General features: G+C 40.6%; 1 protein-coding gene across 6 annotated transcripts in view; it reads left to right on the top strand.

The window, feature by feature from the left end:
- Nucleotides 1-871: 871 nt before the first annotated feature.
- The window catches only part of ralgapa2 (Ral GTPase activating protein catalytic subunit alpha 2), a 100698-nt gene continuing 85178 nt past the window's right edge, over nt 872-16391 (top strand). For all 6 annotated transcript variants that reach the window (XM_063908673.1, XM_063908670.1, XM_063908668.1 and 3 more), the window contains exon 1: nt 872-1125. In XM_063908673.1, coding sequence (XP_063764743.1) covers nt 1020-1125 — 106 coding nt within the window. In that variant the 5' untranslated portion in view covers nt 872-1019. The remainder of the gene's footprint in view (nt 1126-16391) is intronic.

Below are 16391 nucleotides of genomic sequence, written 5' to 3'. Positions count from 1 at the left end.
AGAACACCTAGACCTACTATTAATATAACTTTAATAGTGCCTAGTTATACACACCACTGGTGGAGAGAGTATTCACATCCTTTACTTCATGAAACGTTTTGATACCACACTAATACTACACTTCAAGTTGAAATATTGCATTCAAAATCAAAAGCCATTTTAATATTGTGATGCTCTAAAATAATCGTATAACTAGTTTCAATATGAATTAAAAAGCTAAGTATTTCCTCCATTATTTGTTCAGTTGTTTGGTTTGTAAAAAAAAAAAAGTCCTGTCAAATAAAGTTGAAATAAAAAGTATAATATTTGACCCCCCAAAAAGAAAAAAATAATATGCACATTAGTCAATAATGAAAATAATATTGTGCAGAGCTATTCCTAGTATTAAAAAAAAACATGTGTGCAAGGCAATTTCCATTGAAAGTCATCTTTGCAAGTGTCCTTTCCATGCATTTAAATATGGTTGTTCCGTGCGATTTGTGTTTTACTATGTCAAACACCAGAGGGCGCTTGGGATCTATATTTACAACTAGACCCCAACATCCTCTTATCAAGGAAGAAATTGGAATCGATGTCCCGGTTTAAGACTAAAGATGGGCGCCAGTGTTCAACCTAAAGTTAACTGCATGACAGTGCAAGCTTATTTTTCAAGAGGCAATAGTGTGTCACGCAATGCATTTAACAATGCAATAGCTTGAGAATAAACCGAAACTATATGTAAAGCAGCCTAAATTGAAAGGTGAAATGACTTCTTAAAATGCACAAGAACAAGCCCCCCCTAGTGCAAGGTGCAACGGGTATAAACAAGGAGGCGTATTTATATAATGTGACCACTCCTCTCTGTCAGGCTGCTCTTCCGTGTTTACACACCCACAGAAAACAGGACACTAGCGGCCGTCGGACGAATGTTTACCGAGCAGGCATAGAGTGGTGGTGAGGAAAGTGACAGTCACACTGGAGGCTCGGTGTATGGTGAAGCACAGGTGATTTCAGCCTTCACGGTTGCATTTTACAGCGGAATGTTCACTCGAAGGGGGCATGGAGACGTCAAGAAATCTACACAGAAAGTTCTGGACCCAAAGAAGGATGTACTGACCCGGCTCAAACACCTGCGGTCACTGTTAGGTGAGCGAAATGTCACCGTGCTTTTGATGCTGCATCGCCGAGGCTTAGCTAGTCGTGCTAGCTAGCCGACAGCTAACGTCAAACAAGGCGTCAGGTTAGCTGACTGGCTGTCACTACGGTTACTAATGGAGGCTACCTGACATTTAATTTCAACTGGCAGCAAAAACAACCGTCCCAATTTGAAGTGTTTGCCACTCACCACATGTTTTCATTGATTTTCTTACGTACTAATATTGCGCAAGTCGCACTGTGATAAGGCATGGATGCTAGCTGCTGTGAGCTAGCTGCTAACTAGCCAGCCAATGCTAACGCTGCCTTGTCAGGGCATCATTTAGAAGCAGATACCCACTACAGTCTTTGTTGTCATTTTAGTCCAATGTCTCTCTTGTTGATTTAAAAACGTAGTAAGTGACCCTGTGTGGCTCCACACATCACAAACACATTACACGTGTTATACTTTAGAATTAAATGACCATATAGCTTTTCGCTAGCTGTATTCCTAAGCTGCTGGGAAGTTACCCATCCTGTAGGTATTTAATTTGTAAAAATGTAATGTAAAGAAAGCAAACTGGAAATGTCAAATGCTTTTTTCATTAGACAAGGAAGTGCAGTATGTTATGACAGTCATAAAACAGACTGATGTGTGGCTCTTGTTCCAACCCTGTCATCCTTCACTATTATAATGGAAAGAGACATGAATGTGCTCTCTAGTGCTGCCATCAGAGTTTTCTGTTACACATAATGGAGACAATTTCCCATCCACCTTCATGGTTTCATTCATTGATCTATGATCATGATGCTCCTAGAGTCCATGTAGAGTATTACTATACTACTATGAGTCTCAATGCCAAATCCACTTTGCAAAACATCTAAGTAGAGGGCAGAAGCCATGCTGAAATAAGTCCATTCTTTGCTGAAATAAGTCAACATGAAATCAAAAAGAGTATAGACAATTCAGAGAGGTATCTAGAACTCTAAAGCATAACAGTTGTTGTCTGTGAGGACTGAAGATGTTTATGTTTCATTGCATAGTAAGACTGTTACAAACAGCACATTTATAGTACTGTACTGCAGCATTTGTATGTACACACTTCTGCTATTCTCATTGTCCCACAGATAAAACTGGGTCAGGGTACTTTGGAAAAGTGTGGAGAGGAAAAAAAGTTGTCAGGGGGGAATTGTGAGATATAGTTTCTTTATAAGTGCAACCCACTGTTTGTATAAAGTGCTTTCTATCTGTTGTAGGTCAGGTTTTGTACCGTAGAGTTTCTATCTCGTAAGGTTCATAGTCTAGGTAATGCAGTTTGATATGTAGATTTAAACACCTTTTATATATTTGTACATAAACAATAATGGAGTATAGCTTGGAAAAATAATGCTCTGTAACTATTAAACTAACTTGTGACTTTGTTTTATATATATTTATTCAGGAACAGCATTGTTCACTGTTATTAACTAAATATTCATCCTTACCCTTTAATATTCCTCACTGTGATGGATTTTGATAACATTTAACTTAAATTTATCTTCAAATTGTGACATTGAAGGTATGTTTGCAGGGGAAGTCTGCGGAAACTAAGAATCACTCTTGCAATATGGTACCTTTTTAAAAGTTTAGGGTTTAAACCATTTGTTTTGACTGATGCATGCTAGCACTAGACCAGCATGCATCAGTCATAGTGTTGTGTTTGCTGTTTTATTGATTTTCCTGCAAAGTGGCACAGCTGTGACAGCCAGTATCAACATTTTTGAAGTTGACATAGGAAGATCTCTTTGCTATCATATCACACCTTCAATGTCAAGACTAGTACAACCAGAGTAGAGGTCAATACCGAGCGCTGCATGTCCTCTCTGTTTTTCTTTCCCTCATGTGCAGTTAAAGATAAAGCGGGTCTGTTTGTCCAGTAGCTGATAGAAGGGCCAACGTGTTAATGTCACCCTGCCTCCCTGATTTCACGTGCTTTCAGCTAAGGAAGGACTTCCTCCTGGTGCTGCTGCTTCCTGTGTGAACAGGAAACAGTGATGAGAGATGGGACTGCTGTGGAAGACACGACAGGGACTTGAGGAAATATAGCTGACCCCACTTAGTTGCACGCAGTGTTTGGTATTTTGCTATTTCCATATATGTAAGAGAAGCATTTACACCAGATGAAAAGGAAAGCTGTCTGACATCCCCCATATTATGATTGTAAACTGTCAACAGCTATAGTGTGTTTCAGTAACAATAAACCACAACTTATTCTCCTGCTACAGGCACAAAAAAGGCTTTATATGGCACTGCTGCCAGGGTAAATGTATAGGGGCTCTGAAATTGTGCACCAATATTTTTACAAAACTCGAGTTATTGGCAGTAGACACTCCACATTCAGCGTCCGTTAGGCTACACACATTTCTCTTCAAATATTGTGAAAGTTGTGTCCTTATTGTGGCGTTTTGTACCAACATTAGCAGAAAGCTGTTCAACCAGCTTGTGGAGACCAGTCATAGTGGTATTGGAGTTTAAAGGGCAATCCATGGTCTGGGCTATTTTCAGAGCTGGCCTGTATTGGTTTTCTGCTCACTGAGCAGATCTGTGGAATAGAGTGTGAAAGCTGCTGCATGTTAATTTGCCGGTCATGCTTGGCTGGATTTGGCTGAGGTTGTTAATTACAGCCGCGCAGCAAACCACCTGATCTCTCACTGCTGCTCTCAACGGAGGCCCAAACTGCTATTCCTCTGAATGTTTACTGCTGCAAGTCACTCTCAAACTCAGTCCCAAAACTCATTCTGCATTCGTTATTGCATACGCCTACCCCAATTACCCTAAAAAATTCCTATTAATTTGATTGTACACAGGAGGGTTTGTCTGGGGGAATTCCCATTGATTCCAGGAGGATATTTAACTTTTAGAGAGAGGTCAGAGTGCCAGGTCAGCAACTAGTCCGTGCTGCTGGAGAAAGTAGAGTCTGTGTGCTTTACTATCATGATTGTTGTGCATTAGCCCTCTGTTTGTAGGACAAATAACTTCCACCCCTGATCAACACAATAGAACAAGCTATATCCTAAGGGGGTATTGTTTGTGTCCCTTTGTTCTCTTCAACTGCTGTAAACAAGCTCACCTCAGACCTGTTGTTGATCTGCATGGGAACAACAGTGCATGTGTGCAAGTGTTGTCAGTGATAACAGTCAGGCGTGTTTGTCTAAGAGTGTATGTGTGTGAGTTAGTTGCCAAAGTTAATGGGTTTTTTTAAAGGAAGTGCTGCACTCATTTTTAGATGGAAATAAATATAGTGTCATTACTCCAATTGTTGCTGAGGTCTAGGTGAACCAACAGTGCTGCTCGCATAGAAGGAAATCACAAGGTGAAGCATCTGAGGAAACAATGAGCACAACACTGGAAGTGCTCTCAACAAGGTCCTCTGTGTGGCTGAAGTAAAGGCTGAGATCACTCGACTTCTGATTCTCCCCTTTTGTAACCCACTCAGGTTAGACTTGTGAACGACTTCAGCCTCTTATGGTCTTTTATCCAACACTTTGTAGACATGGTGTCAACTCTTAAGTGTTATAACCACCAGACTAGGCAATCACAAATGGCTTTTATTACCTTTTTTCTCTTTTTCATTACAAGCTATCAGATAACTGAAGTTTGGGTTCTAGTGTTCTTTTTCACAAAACAAGTACAGGGCCTATAAAACCTATTTATCATTAGGACAACCAAACTACACCATTGGGTGGCATAGAAATACATTCTGCTCATAAACATAATTTGAAGCAGTGTTATATTGTTGTGAGGGCAAAACAGTTATAATTAAGACATTTGTTATGACACTGTTGAAAGCTATTGAGGTGAGATTGTTGGCTGTTGATGGCAGCACTAGACAGCCATTACCAGGTGTTTGTCTATCACCATAACAGTTTCTGTCATTGGCGCCCAGGCTTTTAGCATCTTAGCTCGTTGTCCTACGAGGTCTGTAGAGCTGCTTACGAAGGAGATTTGAAAAAGGAAAATCACCTATGAGCCGCAGAATCAGCTGTTGAATAACAGAGTAATGAAGGTTGCACAAGTTTAGCTTGGATTGTAATTAACTATAGAGAAATATTTCCCTTACCAAGTGTACCACCCAGTCCCAAACTGTGATACACTGGTAATATACTACTGCCTATGTCAGTGAACCTCTACTTGCACCTTAATATTGAATACGCTCCTTAATTGTTCTTTCAGTTTTTTCAGACGGCTTAAAATGAGTTGGAAGAAATAAAAACGACTGAACACAATAAATTAGACACAAAGTTCCTAAATACAAAGCTTGATTTCTCCTACTCAGCCTGAAATGAGACATTGGATAAAGAAACTCAGGATGTATTTTTCAACATTCACACCTACAGCTCATGAACCTTTTACACATGGCACATTTTTGTGGTGTTTGTTGTTCACAAAATAAGTCTGCTGCTCAAAATTAAAAGCCTCGGATGATAGAGATCCCTTTTATGAGAAAAGTATTGTAAATGGACAGTTGCCAGGCACCTCTGTTGTGTATTCTTGTCAGAAAACAGGTGATATTTGCTACATAAACTTGTCATGAAAGTGGATTTGATCGAGTTTAAAAGTAGGTACGGTAAATGTAGTCTTGGACATTAGGGCGTTTTTTATGACTTTTTTCAATCAGATTAATAAACCTGTTTGGATAACTGGTTCGGCAAGGTGTTTGGAACGAAAAGGCAACACTAACGGTTTTATATCTAAGTTCAATTCCTCTCCTCCTTTTATGAGGCCTGCTACTGAGGAAGCATATGTGAAGCTTCCTCATGGGGCCACTGTCAAGATAAGCATCATGCAGTGTAAAAGTCCTCTGCTGCAATTCATGGGCCATAACAATAGCAAACTGCCATGATCAAAACAAAGAAGAAGTTATAGCATAGTACATTTAACTATTAGTGCTAACTTCCCCCACCTCACTGTGTCTGCTGGTATGTGACTGGTGTTGCGTAAAAGCTGCAGCGTGTTCCTGTAACAGTGATGGCTATTTATCAAATGAGTAAAAGATCTGATTAGTTAACACGTCTTGCAGGTTTGTCACTTTGAGTTATGGGTTCCTTTGGTATTTGTTATGAAAGCAAGAGAGGGCCTATTATTACCAGCCTCCATCAAAAAGCAGACTGTAATGTTCTGGAGCTTGCATGACATAAATATGAAGTCTATTTAAATGCCTCGTTTATATCCTCATTTTCTACTTAATGTGTGTTAAGTAATCATTACCTATTAGTTAACTCATAAATAGTTTTACCTATATTTCTTTCTTCCTGCAAACCACTATTTCGAAAGGGGGGTTTGTAGCTAAATAGTTAAAGATTTATTTTGGCTGCTAGGCACATGACTTAAAAACATTTAGTTAACCTAAGGACGTTTTTGTATTTCTAAAAAGCTTTAGAAGAGGTTTCTGTTTTCAGTCTGTGGTTGTACTGTTATGTGTTCCAGAGCTTCCTTAAAACACTTTTCAGATATGATTTTATCACATGGTGTTGAATGAATGGCTTTTTTCTTTTATCTGCTTGCCTGCCAGAGAGCTAGAGATAGGAGAACACCAGCCCTCTGTGTTCCGCTGCGGAGGATCTGTGCGATTTTACATGGAAACCAGTTTGTCTGGTTCTCTGTTTACCTGTCCTGCTTTTATAATAGCCAAGTCTAGCCCGAGACCACTGTTATCAAGATTTGATCTCAAAGTGGATTTTATTTCATGTTGCCTTTCTGAATGTCCAAGCTTCTGCTAATCTGTTACGGATTTCCAGGTTTAGAGCCAAAAAAATAAATAAACACTTAGCTTTGGCTTATAGTTTATAGTGTTAGGAGAATGCTACGCAGATGTTAAAGGGCAAAATTCAGGACGGCTAGTCGAATACTGGCTGATGAAAAAATTATAGTCTTTTGAAACATTTTTCCAGTGAACAATTCTGTCTTTCGTTAATGTTTCCTTTCTGTCAGCCTCTAGTAACTATATGAGGCCTTTTAAAAGTGAGGGATTGGCTGAAGTTGAATGGCCATCAAGACTCATAAAAAATGTCTTTCATTTGTGCATTACGACTTGGTCTTCCATGATTTAAATGTTTCTCCGGACAGTTGGAAATCATTCATGATAGTAAAGCATAATGTTTCCTGAGAAAAAGGACTTATTACTGAGCTATGCCATCAATAACAGAGTTTAGATGTTTAATGCTTCAGGCCCCACTTACTTTAACGATCACCTGTTTGCTTTTTAACACAAGCAAGATTCAGCTACTGTAATGTTTATGTTCAAAATTAAACATCAGAATAATATGTAGGTGGATTTCTTTGTGTCCATGTGACCTTGCCTTATGGTGAATTTTGAATTTCACCTTTGCTGGAATGGAAGATAAATAAGGGAACAAGGAAGATATTTCTCCTGTGTACATTGAAACCAAATTGGTTAGTGTCCATCTTTAACTAGTGATTTCCCACCTCAATTTGAGTAAGAGCAATGATCAAAGGGCTCATTTCACAGTGTAACAAATGTAACCCCTGTTGTTGTTCAAGATAAGGGTTTCAGTGCTACCTGAAGAGGAAGAGTGAAAGTTGTCAGTTCAGCAGCTCTTCAGTGCTAAGCGCTGGAGATAAGCCCCTCTCTGCTGTGTGAGATCAGACTGGGAGAAGGTCAGGCTTTGCCAGTTCTACCATGACTCCTTCACACTGTGCTCAGTGCACACCCAAAGTCCCCAATCTGTCACACAGCGAGACAGGCTGCAAGTGGAGAGGCCTTCATGGAGAGTTTGGCACAGTGGCATCATCATTTCATTATGAGCAGCATAAGTGTTGTGATCGTGAGAAATGCCCTTTGTAAACATTCTGAACCCTGAGTCAAAAACCTCTGATGAAGCTGCTCTGCTGTAGCATTTATCCTCAGGTTGTTATTCCTGCTTTAGAGCAGTCTGTTATTCATTTTAAATAAAGTATTACCACCTGTCATACTTCTGTTGAGTTATAACCCATGCTGTGACTCGTTCAACTCGGAGAGAGCTGCGTGCTTTGCTCCGTTACTTTAGCCTGGCAGCATGTAAATCACTCTCTGTGGATACATTTGTCAGGGAGGATGATGCATTGCATGGACCAGCCAGTTATAAATATTTTCTCCTGACCAGCTATGGCGCCTCTAAAGCAGCGAGACCACTACAGTCTCACATGGCTGTTTGTCAGAATCAACAAATCAGCTATGCAGCTAACTGAAAGCTTTAGAAGCTAAACACAGCGGTGTAGATAGGTACTCATCCTGCCTGTCTGACGCATTAAATCCACAGAGGACGCAGATACCTCACCATCACACCCTATTCATCCTGATAATCATGCACCGATTCATATCAAAGGTGTGTGTTTGTGTGTATAGTCACATGGTAGTACTGCCAACATACAAGCTTTCTTGTGGCATTGTAGTTGTTTTTCTACTGTTGGGGGCTTCTTTTTCGACTAAAAGGCTTTCATGTTTTCAAGTTTCATGTTTTTAATACATTTTTCAAGTAATTTCATATGTATTCACATTATTTGAGAAAAAAACAGCTTTAAATGTTCATTCTTTCTAAATTTCAGATACATTTTAACATACATCAATATAGCCTTATTCTACTAATATAACACCCAGGCTGACACCACAGTTTGTGAATAAAACAACATTTAATTGCAAACCCACTAGATTTCCTACGGTACCCTCTCATGTGACCAGCTGTGGGTCTGGGGAACTCACTACATGGAAAAGCTATCCACATCACTGTAGACCATTCTCTGGCAGATGAGTCTGTTGTGAACACTGATAAAAAAAATAAAAATGAATGAGCTCCAATCGACCCCCTGATAGGGATCATCAATTTGTCCCAGTGAGGGCTGAATTATGATCGACATCTCCAGACTGGCACAGCCTGCAGCATGCTTAACATCATCAGGAGCAGCTGTTTATTATCACAAACGAGGCTCGTACAGCGTGCTAACTGTAGTAACTCTGTAAACGGAACCATGTGACAGACTTGCCACCCTCAGCTGGTTTTGAAAGGTTTATGATTAAACTTCTTTTACTACGGTCAGATGTCAACCACCTTGCCAACGGTCATAAAGCGCTGTATGAAGCTGATCTGTTTCCTATTGTGGCCTCTAAAAGCACATATACAATATAGTGTCCATAACATAGCTTCTCTTTGGTTAACTGGACTTCAACTTCACAGTGTACATTTGTATTTCATTTAATATTGCACTCTTTGCATACTCAATGTAAATAGTATCATGCTCTATGTAATGTTTACTGAAAATTGGCCTTCAATAGTGTTTTATTTGTCTGATACTTAAAAAAATGTTTATCTTCAAGGTCAAATTGTAATGCTGTTTTATTTCTATTTAGTAATGTTTTTTACATTTTATAATTGTTTATTTCTACTCTTTTATTTCTACTTATGTGCAAAGCCTTGTTTTGTATGCTGCTGCAATGAAAACATTTCCCAATTTGGGATCAGTAAAGTACATGTTATCTTATAATACACATTTAATTTATTCACTGTATTTGAACATGTTAAGGTAAAAATGATAAAACTCTAAAGGATAGCATGTAGCTACAACTATGTATTTAGTTTGAGAAGCTTCTTAATGTGTTCCTCCTCTTTCATAAAAAGAGGCGACAGAAATTATGAAGAATACAATGTAGGATTGCCAAAAAGAAAACCCCAAAAGAACACTGCTCTATAATCTTTGGATTGATCAAGCTCTAGAAGTCCCTTTAAAGTTGGTCCTTCTTTGTTTCTAGAGGACTATCTAAAGAGGAAAGTGCCATCTATGGTGCATCCTTCAGCTTCCATATTAGCTACCTCCCCCGTGTCTCTTCTACTATGTGTTGGCAGCCTCCAGGCCCCCCTCTGTCCAGACTCTTAAAGAGTCCTCTGTGTCTGATCTGAGCGCACTGCCAAAGACACATATCAATCTTCTCTCTCTCCTCATCTCCTCTCTGGCAGGAATACGGTGCACCTGCAGTGTAAGCTAGCCCAGAGCTAATGCAAATGAGTGCATGACTGATCAAAGGTTGGGAGTAGTTTGAGAGTTGTCTCATGTGGCATATAAATGATCCGCTTCAGTGGTATAAATGGCATACATTGTAAGTTGCCCAGGGGGTTAAATATGGTTTGACACTACCTTTTGAACAGTTAATGTGAGCACTTAATATGATATGTGTTGTATGCTGATCAAGTTTGAACAGGGAGCTGTGGGCAGAGTTTGGTTTTGTGTAAATATACCATAGGCTTCAGCTGACGAATGACCTTCACCCGTTTGGCTCACTGGCCCGATGTGTACACTGCTGTGTGCACTCCCTCGCTGCTTGCTGGGCAAACCCAGTTTAGCATGAGTTCATTAAAGTAGAAATAGAGACACTAATTATTCAGTTAAAGCTTAAGCCTATGCTGCCCACCAGAATAATTTATCCTTCTTACCATGTGGAAATTATTTTGCACTAAAGGCATGCCATTAAATTGTATTTTTTGAATCAGCAGTTCAATCCACCCTTGGCCCCAGGAGTCACAGTGAGGCCCGTAATGACGTGGTGACATCTAAAATATCTTAATTCTGTTTATCAATCCAGGGGTTGAAAAATAAAGTCATAATCTTGGCACTGAGTGGGATATCTTTCCATGGATTTCATTTTTAATATCTCCTTTCATAGAACTTTTGGAGAAGATGCTGTGCTGGTGTGCCCATCACAATATCAAATGTTTGCCCTCCGCTGCACGCTATTATTTTCCAGCTGGTCCTCTAACACAGGGGTTGGAACATCTGCCCGTCGCTGACAGTTAACAGGAAACGTATCACAATGGAGAACAGTGTCAGCCAACTCAGAGCTGCCATGGCTGCCCTGTTTGGCATGTGTTTATTAATCCCACTAGAGAAGATTGCAGGTCTGTGCATCATTAAGTCATCACTGTCAGCAATATCTAGGCCATTGTTATATCGTACAGTCTTTGGTCGGTTAATAATAAGACTGACTTAATAATCCCCTTGTCGAATAGTCCTTTCAGTTTACTGTCATTTTGGCAGCTGATGGGAAGTAGACTATTTAGCTCGTGTCAATAAAAGTATAGCATTTGTGGCGTCAATGAACCCTTAGATTGTTTCCGATCTTGGCTTTTTTCCTTTTTTCAGCATCCCTCTTCCCTTTTTATTGTTCTTCAGCACTCTTCTTTCTAAAATAAGTGCTATTAAGCGTGAATCACATCACTGAGTGTTGGCATTAGCTTCCTCAAACACAAGCCATCCGCTCATCCAGCTCCAGTCCTCTGTGTTAAGAAGACACACAGTTTCCTCCCTCCGTAACAGCCCTGTGTGATCACAGCTCTCCACAGCTGCTGGTCATCCAGCACCCTCCTCTCCTCTTTGACATATGAGTCCTGCAGACACAGGAGGGGTGTCAATAGAAGGACACAGTTATCTTATTGGTCTCAGAGGATACAGTGTCATCCCCTGCATTCCCAGAGCCCAGAGAACAGGTTTTGTCCCTCTCGGTCCCCCATGCTGTTACCTGAGAAGATGTTGAAGCCCATTGAGCAAAGGGCCTGGATGGATACAGTTAACAATGTTGACAACTTCATCCTTCCAGCCAAATGTTTCGTTTCACAAAAACATTGACTTCAACCAGAGATAGCTGGGGATGCATTGAAATGTGTTTATGTACTGCCACAGCATGTCATTACTAACAGACAGTTTAGTCCTTTGGTTCTTGCTGGCGTAAGGTTGTGACAGTTAATGCTTTCACATTACCCATTACACTCCATTCAGCGGACCCTTCTATCCAAAGCCACTTACAATTGGTACAAAAATCATGAAGATACAAAGTCAGAACAACAGGAAACATGCAAGTACAGTGAGTTCAAAAAAGCAAAACCATTGCAAGTGCTGGTCCATTAATTTCAAACGACAAAATCCTTAAAGTAGGTCAATTATTATTATTAATGGCCAAGGTACAAGCATTACAGGCGGGTTGTCAGTCTGCAACGGAAGATGTTTAGACTTTCTGCGGTCGTAATATCAATTGTGAGCTTTTTCCAACATTTTGAAACCCGGAGAGCAAACAGGCGTGTTTTTGTTTAGGGTTACCTGGGTCCATCTTGCCGTGAGGGAGTAGCAAGCCCATAGGCCGATGCAGAGAGAATTGCATGAGGTTGAGTGTATGGTTTAACCATGTCCTGGATGTAGGCAGGACTGTATTCATTCCCTTCACAGCACGGTAGACCAGACACAGTCTCTTGAAGCAGATTTGGGCAGCCACTGGCAGCCAGTCAAGGTAGCAATGGAGTGGTGTAGTGTGAGAGACCTTTAGGTAGGTTTAAAACCAGACAAGCTGCTGCTTTCGGAATTAGCTGAAGAGGTCGCATGGCACTTGTTTGGACATCTTCTGTGAATCCGAGCTAACGACTAACTTATTTGCAGGGATAGTGTATTTTTTATGTTGTTATCCAATATTTGAGCATACACAATGAATACAAGAACTCTGAAATATTTGACATTTTGAAGCAATTGGTTACAAAGGAGGAAGAGGTTGTTTTAACTTGGTCTTGTTTGGTATATTGCCTGTATAAACACAAGCCGATAGCTTTGCTTATGCATGAGGATTAATGCTCACCTTTGACTCTCTGACATACTTTATGCAGCGTGGACAGAAACCTGTCAATGCACATCCTGCTTGAATTTTAACGTGTCTGACCATCTTTGTCGAAAGGGCACTACTGGGAGGTTGATCGGCTGTCAGCCTTTTCAAACATGGTTAGCTTCCATCTCAGATTCTTGCTCGCTTAACATTTCCTTTTTTCCCCTTAAGGGCTTTCCCTCCATCCGTCATGCTCTGCTGGCTGGTTAGGGCTATTTGAGCAGATGGGTAGCAGGGAGTCTGAAGGCTGGAGAGCTCAACATGATGGCCCCATGACATGCAGCTTGACAAATGAAATTGACCCACGCCCAGCAACTCCTCACGTATGCAACAATATTCAAATTAGAGCTGCACTATTATAATACAGACTTCCTCTCTGTGCTTTCTCTATCTTTTTTGAGCACACAGGTACACCATTTGCCCAAATACGACCCATAAGATGTCAAAAAATGTTTAATTAAACAAATCTTGATTGATAATAGTGCTGTCTGGTTTTCCTTCGAGACAGACGGGTCTAACTAGAGAACATGGGCCAAATGAACTCTCGGTCTGTTGTCTGAGGGATTTTGCTGATGAATGTGAAAGTATTAACCAAGTCAGCTGTAATTTGGCTCAAAAGCAGCCCACTCTCTGACACGCATGATAAACATGCTAATGCTGTCTCAACAACACACACTGACCCTCGCGCCCTCCAAACCTTCCTGTGCTTCCCCTGCGCTGTTTTCCCAAGCTTGCATACTAGAATGCTTTCGACAGGAAACCAAAACAGAATAAACAGTGTTAAAATATTGAACCATGTGATGGGGAAATATATATAGCAGCAAAAAAATCTAATTGTACCTTTTTTCAAAGTTCCAATCTTCTTAGCCAAGGTAAACATTTAAGTAGCATTTATGTCTTTTAGGTGTTTGTTAGGGTATGTGCCATATAGTCTCCACAAATTACTGCAACCCTCCAGCTAGCCTAGCAAAAGCTAGCTAGGTAAGCTGATGCTGCCAGCTCAAAGATACACACAAAGAAACCAGCAATAAAACTAACAGCAGTGAGAAGAAACCAGTTATAGGAAATGTTACTGTAACAAAACACCATATAAATGGAGTATGCATTGCGTATTTGTCTGCGAGGTACAAAATATTAGTCCCAGCAGCGGTGTTGCTTCACCACGGACAAACACATAGCCTACACCCACAGCCTCTGTTGTTGGCTTTTGCAGTTCAAGAGCCTGGGAAAAATGCTGTGTGCACGTTTACCTGGGTCTAAGATTAAGCCATTACATGGACGATAATTACTCCCACTGTTGTGCTTAAAGTTCCTAAGTGTGTGCTTGAGTGTGTACTGATGTGTGTAGGTGATTATGCTTCAATTTAGCAGATGTGATTCGCTAATGCTAGGAACAAGGAGCATTTAAAGAGGTGTTGCTGAGGTTTGAACATTGAGATGTTGAAATGACAGATGAAAAAATGCGTTTTAGTAGTATTTTTTATGTAGAATCTGTCTTTGGCTAACTGTGAATGTACAGTAAGAACACTTTTAAGATGGTATTGATTGCTTTTATCCGGCTCCTAGTTTCGTATTAGATCAAGAGCCAGTCGCCTTCTTGGCATCCTCGGATAATGCCTTGCTTTTTCTACATCAAGGCAGAAATGCAATGCCTTTGACTTGATCTTCCCATCATGCGTCTACATTACCTTCTCTTTAATCTCAGGGCAAAGATTAGTCATCTCAGTCTTTGTCACACACTGCATAATTCCAGCACTCCCCACGAGCCTGACTGCTTCTGGGAGTCTTCCAGTTTGCCATGTGGTTGAGCGAGAATCGCAACAGAAGGTGAACCTTAATTGCTGTTATTGTGCCAGCACTCCTCCTGGCCTATATTTGATTATTCAGACCAGGCCTATCTCATTACCACAGTTGAATAAGCATGGCAAAAGATAGGGCTTCATTTCATGGAGAATTGGGGGTTTAGTCTGTGCCAGTCTGTTTGTGACTGTACCACCTATTTGCCTCATTAACTGTTGCAGCCGGAGCTCGTGTGGCCATCTACATATCTTAGCCTGGCCTCTATCCAGAGCACATGAAATATTCCACACTGAGATGGTAAACTTACTCACTAAATGGTGATGCAAAGCGTTTTGAGAAAAAGTTGTCCTGCAAATGTGTATCTTCAGTCATGCTTTGGCTTTCGGCTAAAAGTGAAGAGAATCCTTGTAATGTGACACACTCCTCATCACTGGTGAACATATTGTAGAGCCTATACATCTGCTCCAGAAAGCAAAATAACCCAAATATGAGAGATGAAAATAAGTTTAGTAGCACATTAATGTGAGATCCTGTTCAACAATGCTCATATTTGTACATGTCCTGAAAGTGCGACCGTCCGGTTTTCACCTAAATCAGTAAACATTTAGGTGAAATCTATTTATATTGTGTTTGCATTAGGGTTGTCCCGATCCGATATTTGGATCGGATCGGCCGCCGATATTTGCAAAAAAATGCGTATCGGCCGGCATGGAAAAATGCCGATCCAGTTTTTTTTTTAAAAAGTCCGGTCCGTGTTTTCCAGCGCACCGATTTAAATAATCCATTCCACTTTTTTCTGTGTTGTTCCCTAATATCCGCTCCGCATTTTCCAGCACACCAACACACGAGCGCATCTCCTAACCCACAGGTGCATAGACATAATAATAATATTATGTCTATGCACAGGTGTCCTAACCATTAAGACGGCCATTTGAAGTTACCGGTAAAGATGTCGGCTGTGTGGGATTACTTTACCCTAAAAGACGAAAAAGATGAAGAGGTGGAGTGCAAAACTTGCCACAATAAAGTCAAGCGTGGTGGTAGAGTTGTAAGGCATTTTAATACAACTAATCTTATTAAGCATTTGGCGAAATACCACCATAAACAGCATGAGGAGTTTTTAAAGAAAACAGAAGAAAAGAAAAAGAAAGGTCCAACACAACTTACTCTTGCACAAACGTTTGCAAAGCGTGACATACTGCCACTGAACAGTGCTAAAGCCCAGGGAATAACACGAGTCATTGCCGAGGAAATCATTCTGGATGACGAGCCATTATCTCTCGTGAGTAAAGTGGGATTTAGACGCACCATCCAGCACCTGGAACCACGGTACAACATGCCCAGCCGTCATTACATCCTTGAAAAAACGATCCCCCTGATTCACAAAGATGTTACAGATTACATTACCAAACAGATAGAGAGTGCAAATTATTTGAGTTTCACAACTGATATATGGAGCTGTGATCACCGTCCTTTGTCTTTATTAAGTTTAACTGCACATTGGATTGGGCCGGATTTCACCCCAAAGAGAGCTGTTTTACATGCGCGCGAGTTTAGAGGCTCACACACAGCGAATGCCATCACAGACGCAATGGAACATATGCTACGTGCTTGGAAGATTGACAAAAAGAAGGTCCATGTAATTCAAAGAGATAACGCGGCCAATATGAAAAAGGCAACGTCTTTGTAAAAAAGAATCTCCCCATCATGCTCGGACTGCAGCCAGGGCATACAGTTGAAGGGAGTGTGTAGATTGAGATGGAGCAGCAAAGTGTGGAGGAGATTGGGGAGTAGAAGTCATTTTTGTTT

This window comes from Eleginops maclovinus, chromosome 19 (assembly GCF_036324505.1).
Source record: "Eleginops maclovinus isolate JMC-PN-2008 ecotype Puerto Natales chromosome 19, JC_Emac_rtc_rv5, whole genome shotgun sequence".
NCBI classification, from domain to species: domain Eukaryota; kingdom Metazoa; phylum Chordata; class Actinopteri; order Perciformes; family Eleginopidae; genus Eleginops; species Eleginops maclovinus.
Note: the sequence above shows the minus strand (reverse complement) of the source record. Positions and strands in the feature narration are given on the sequence as shown.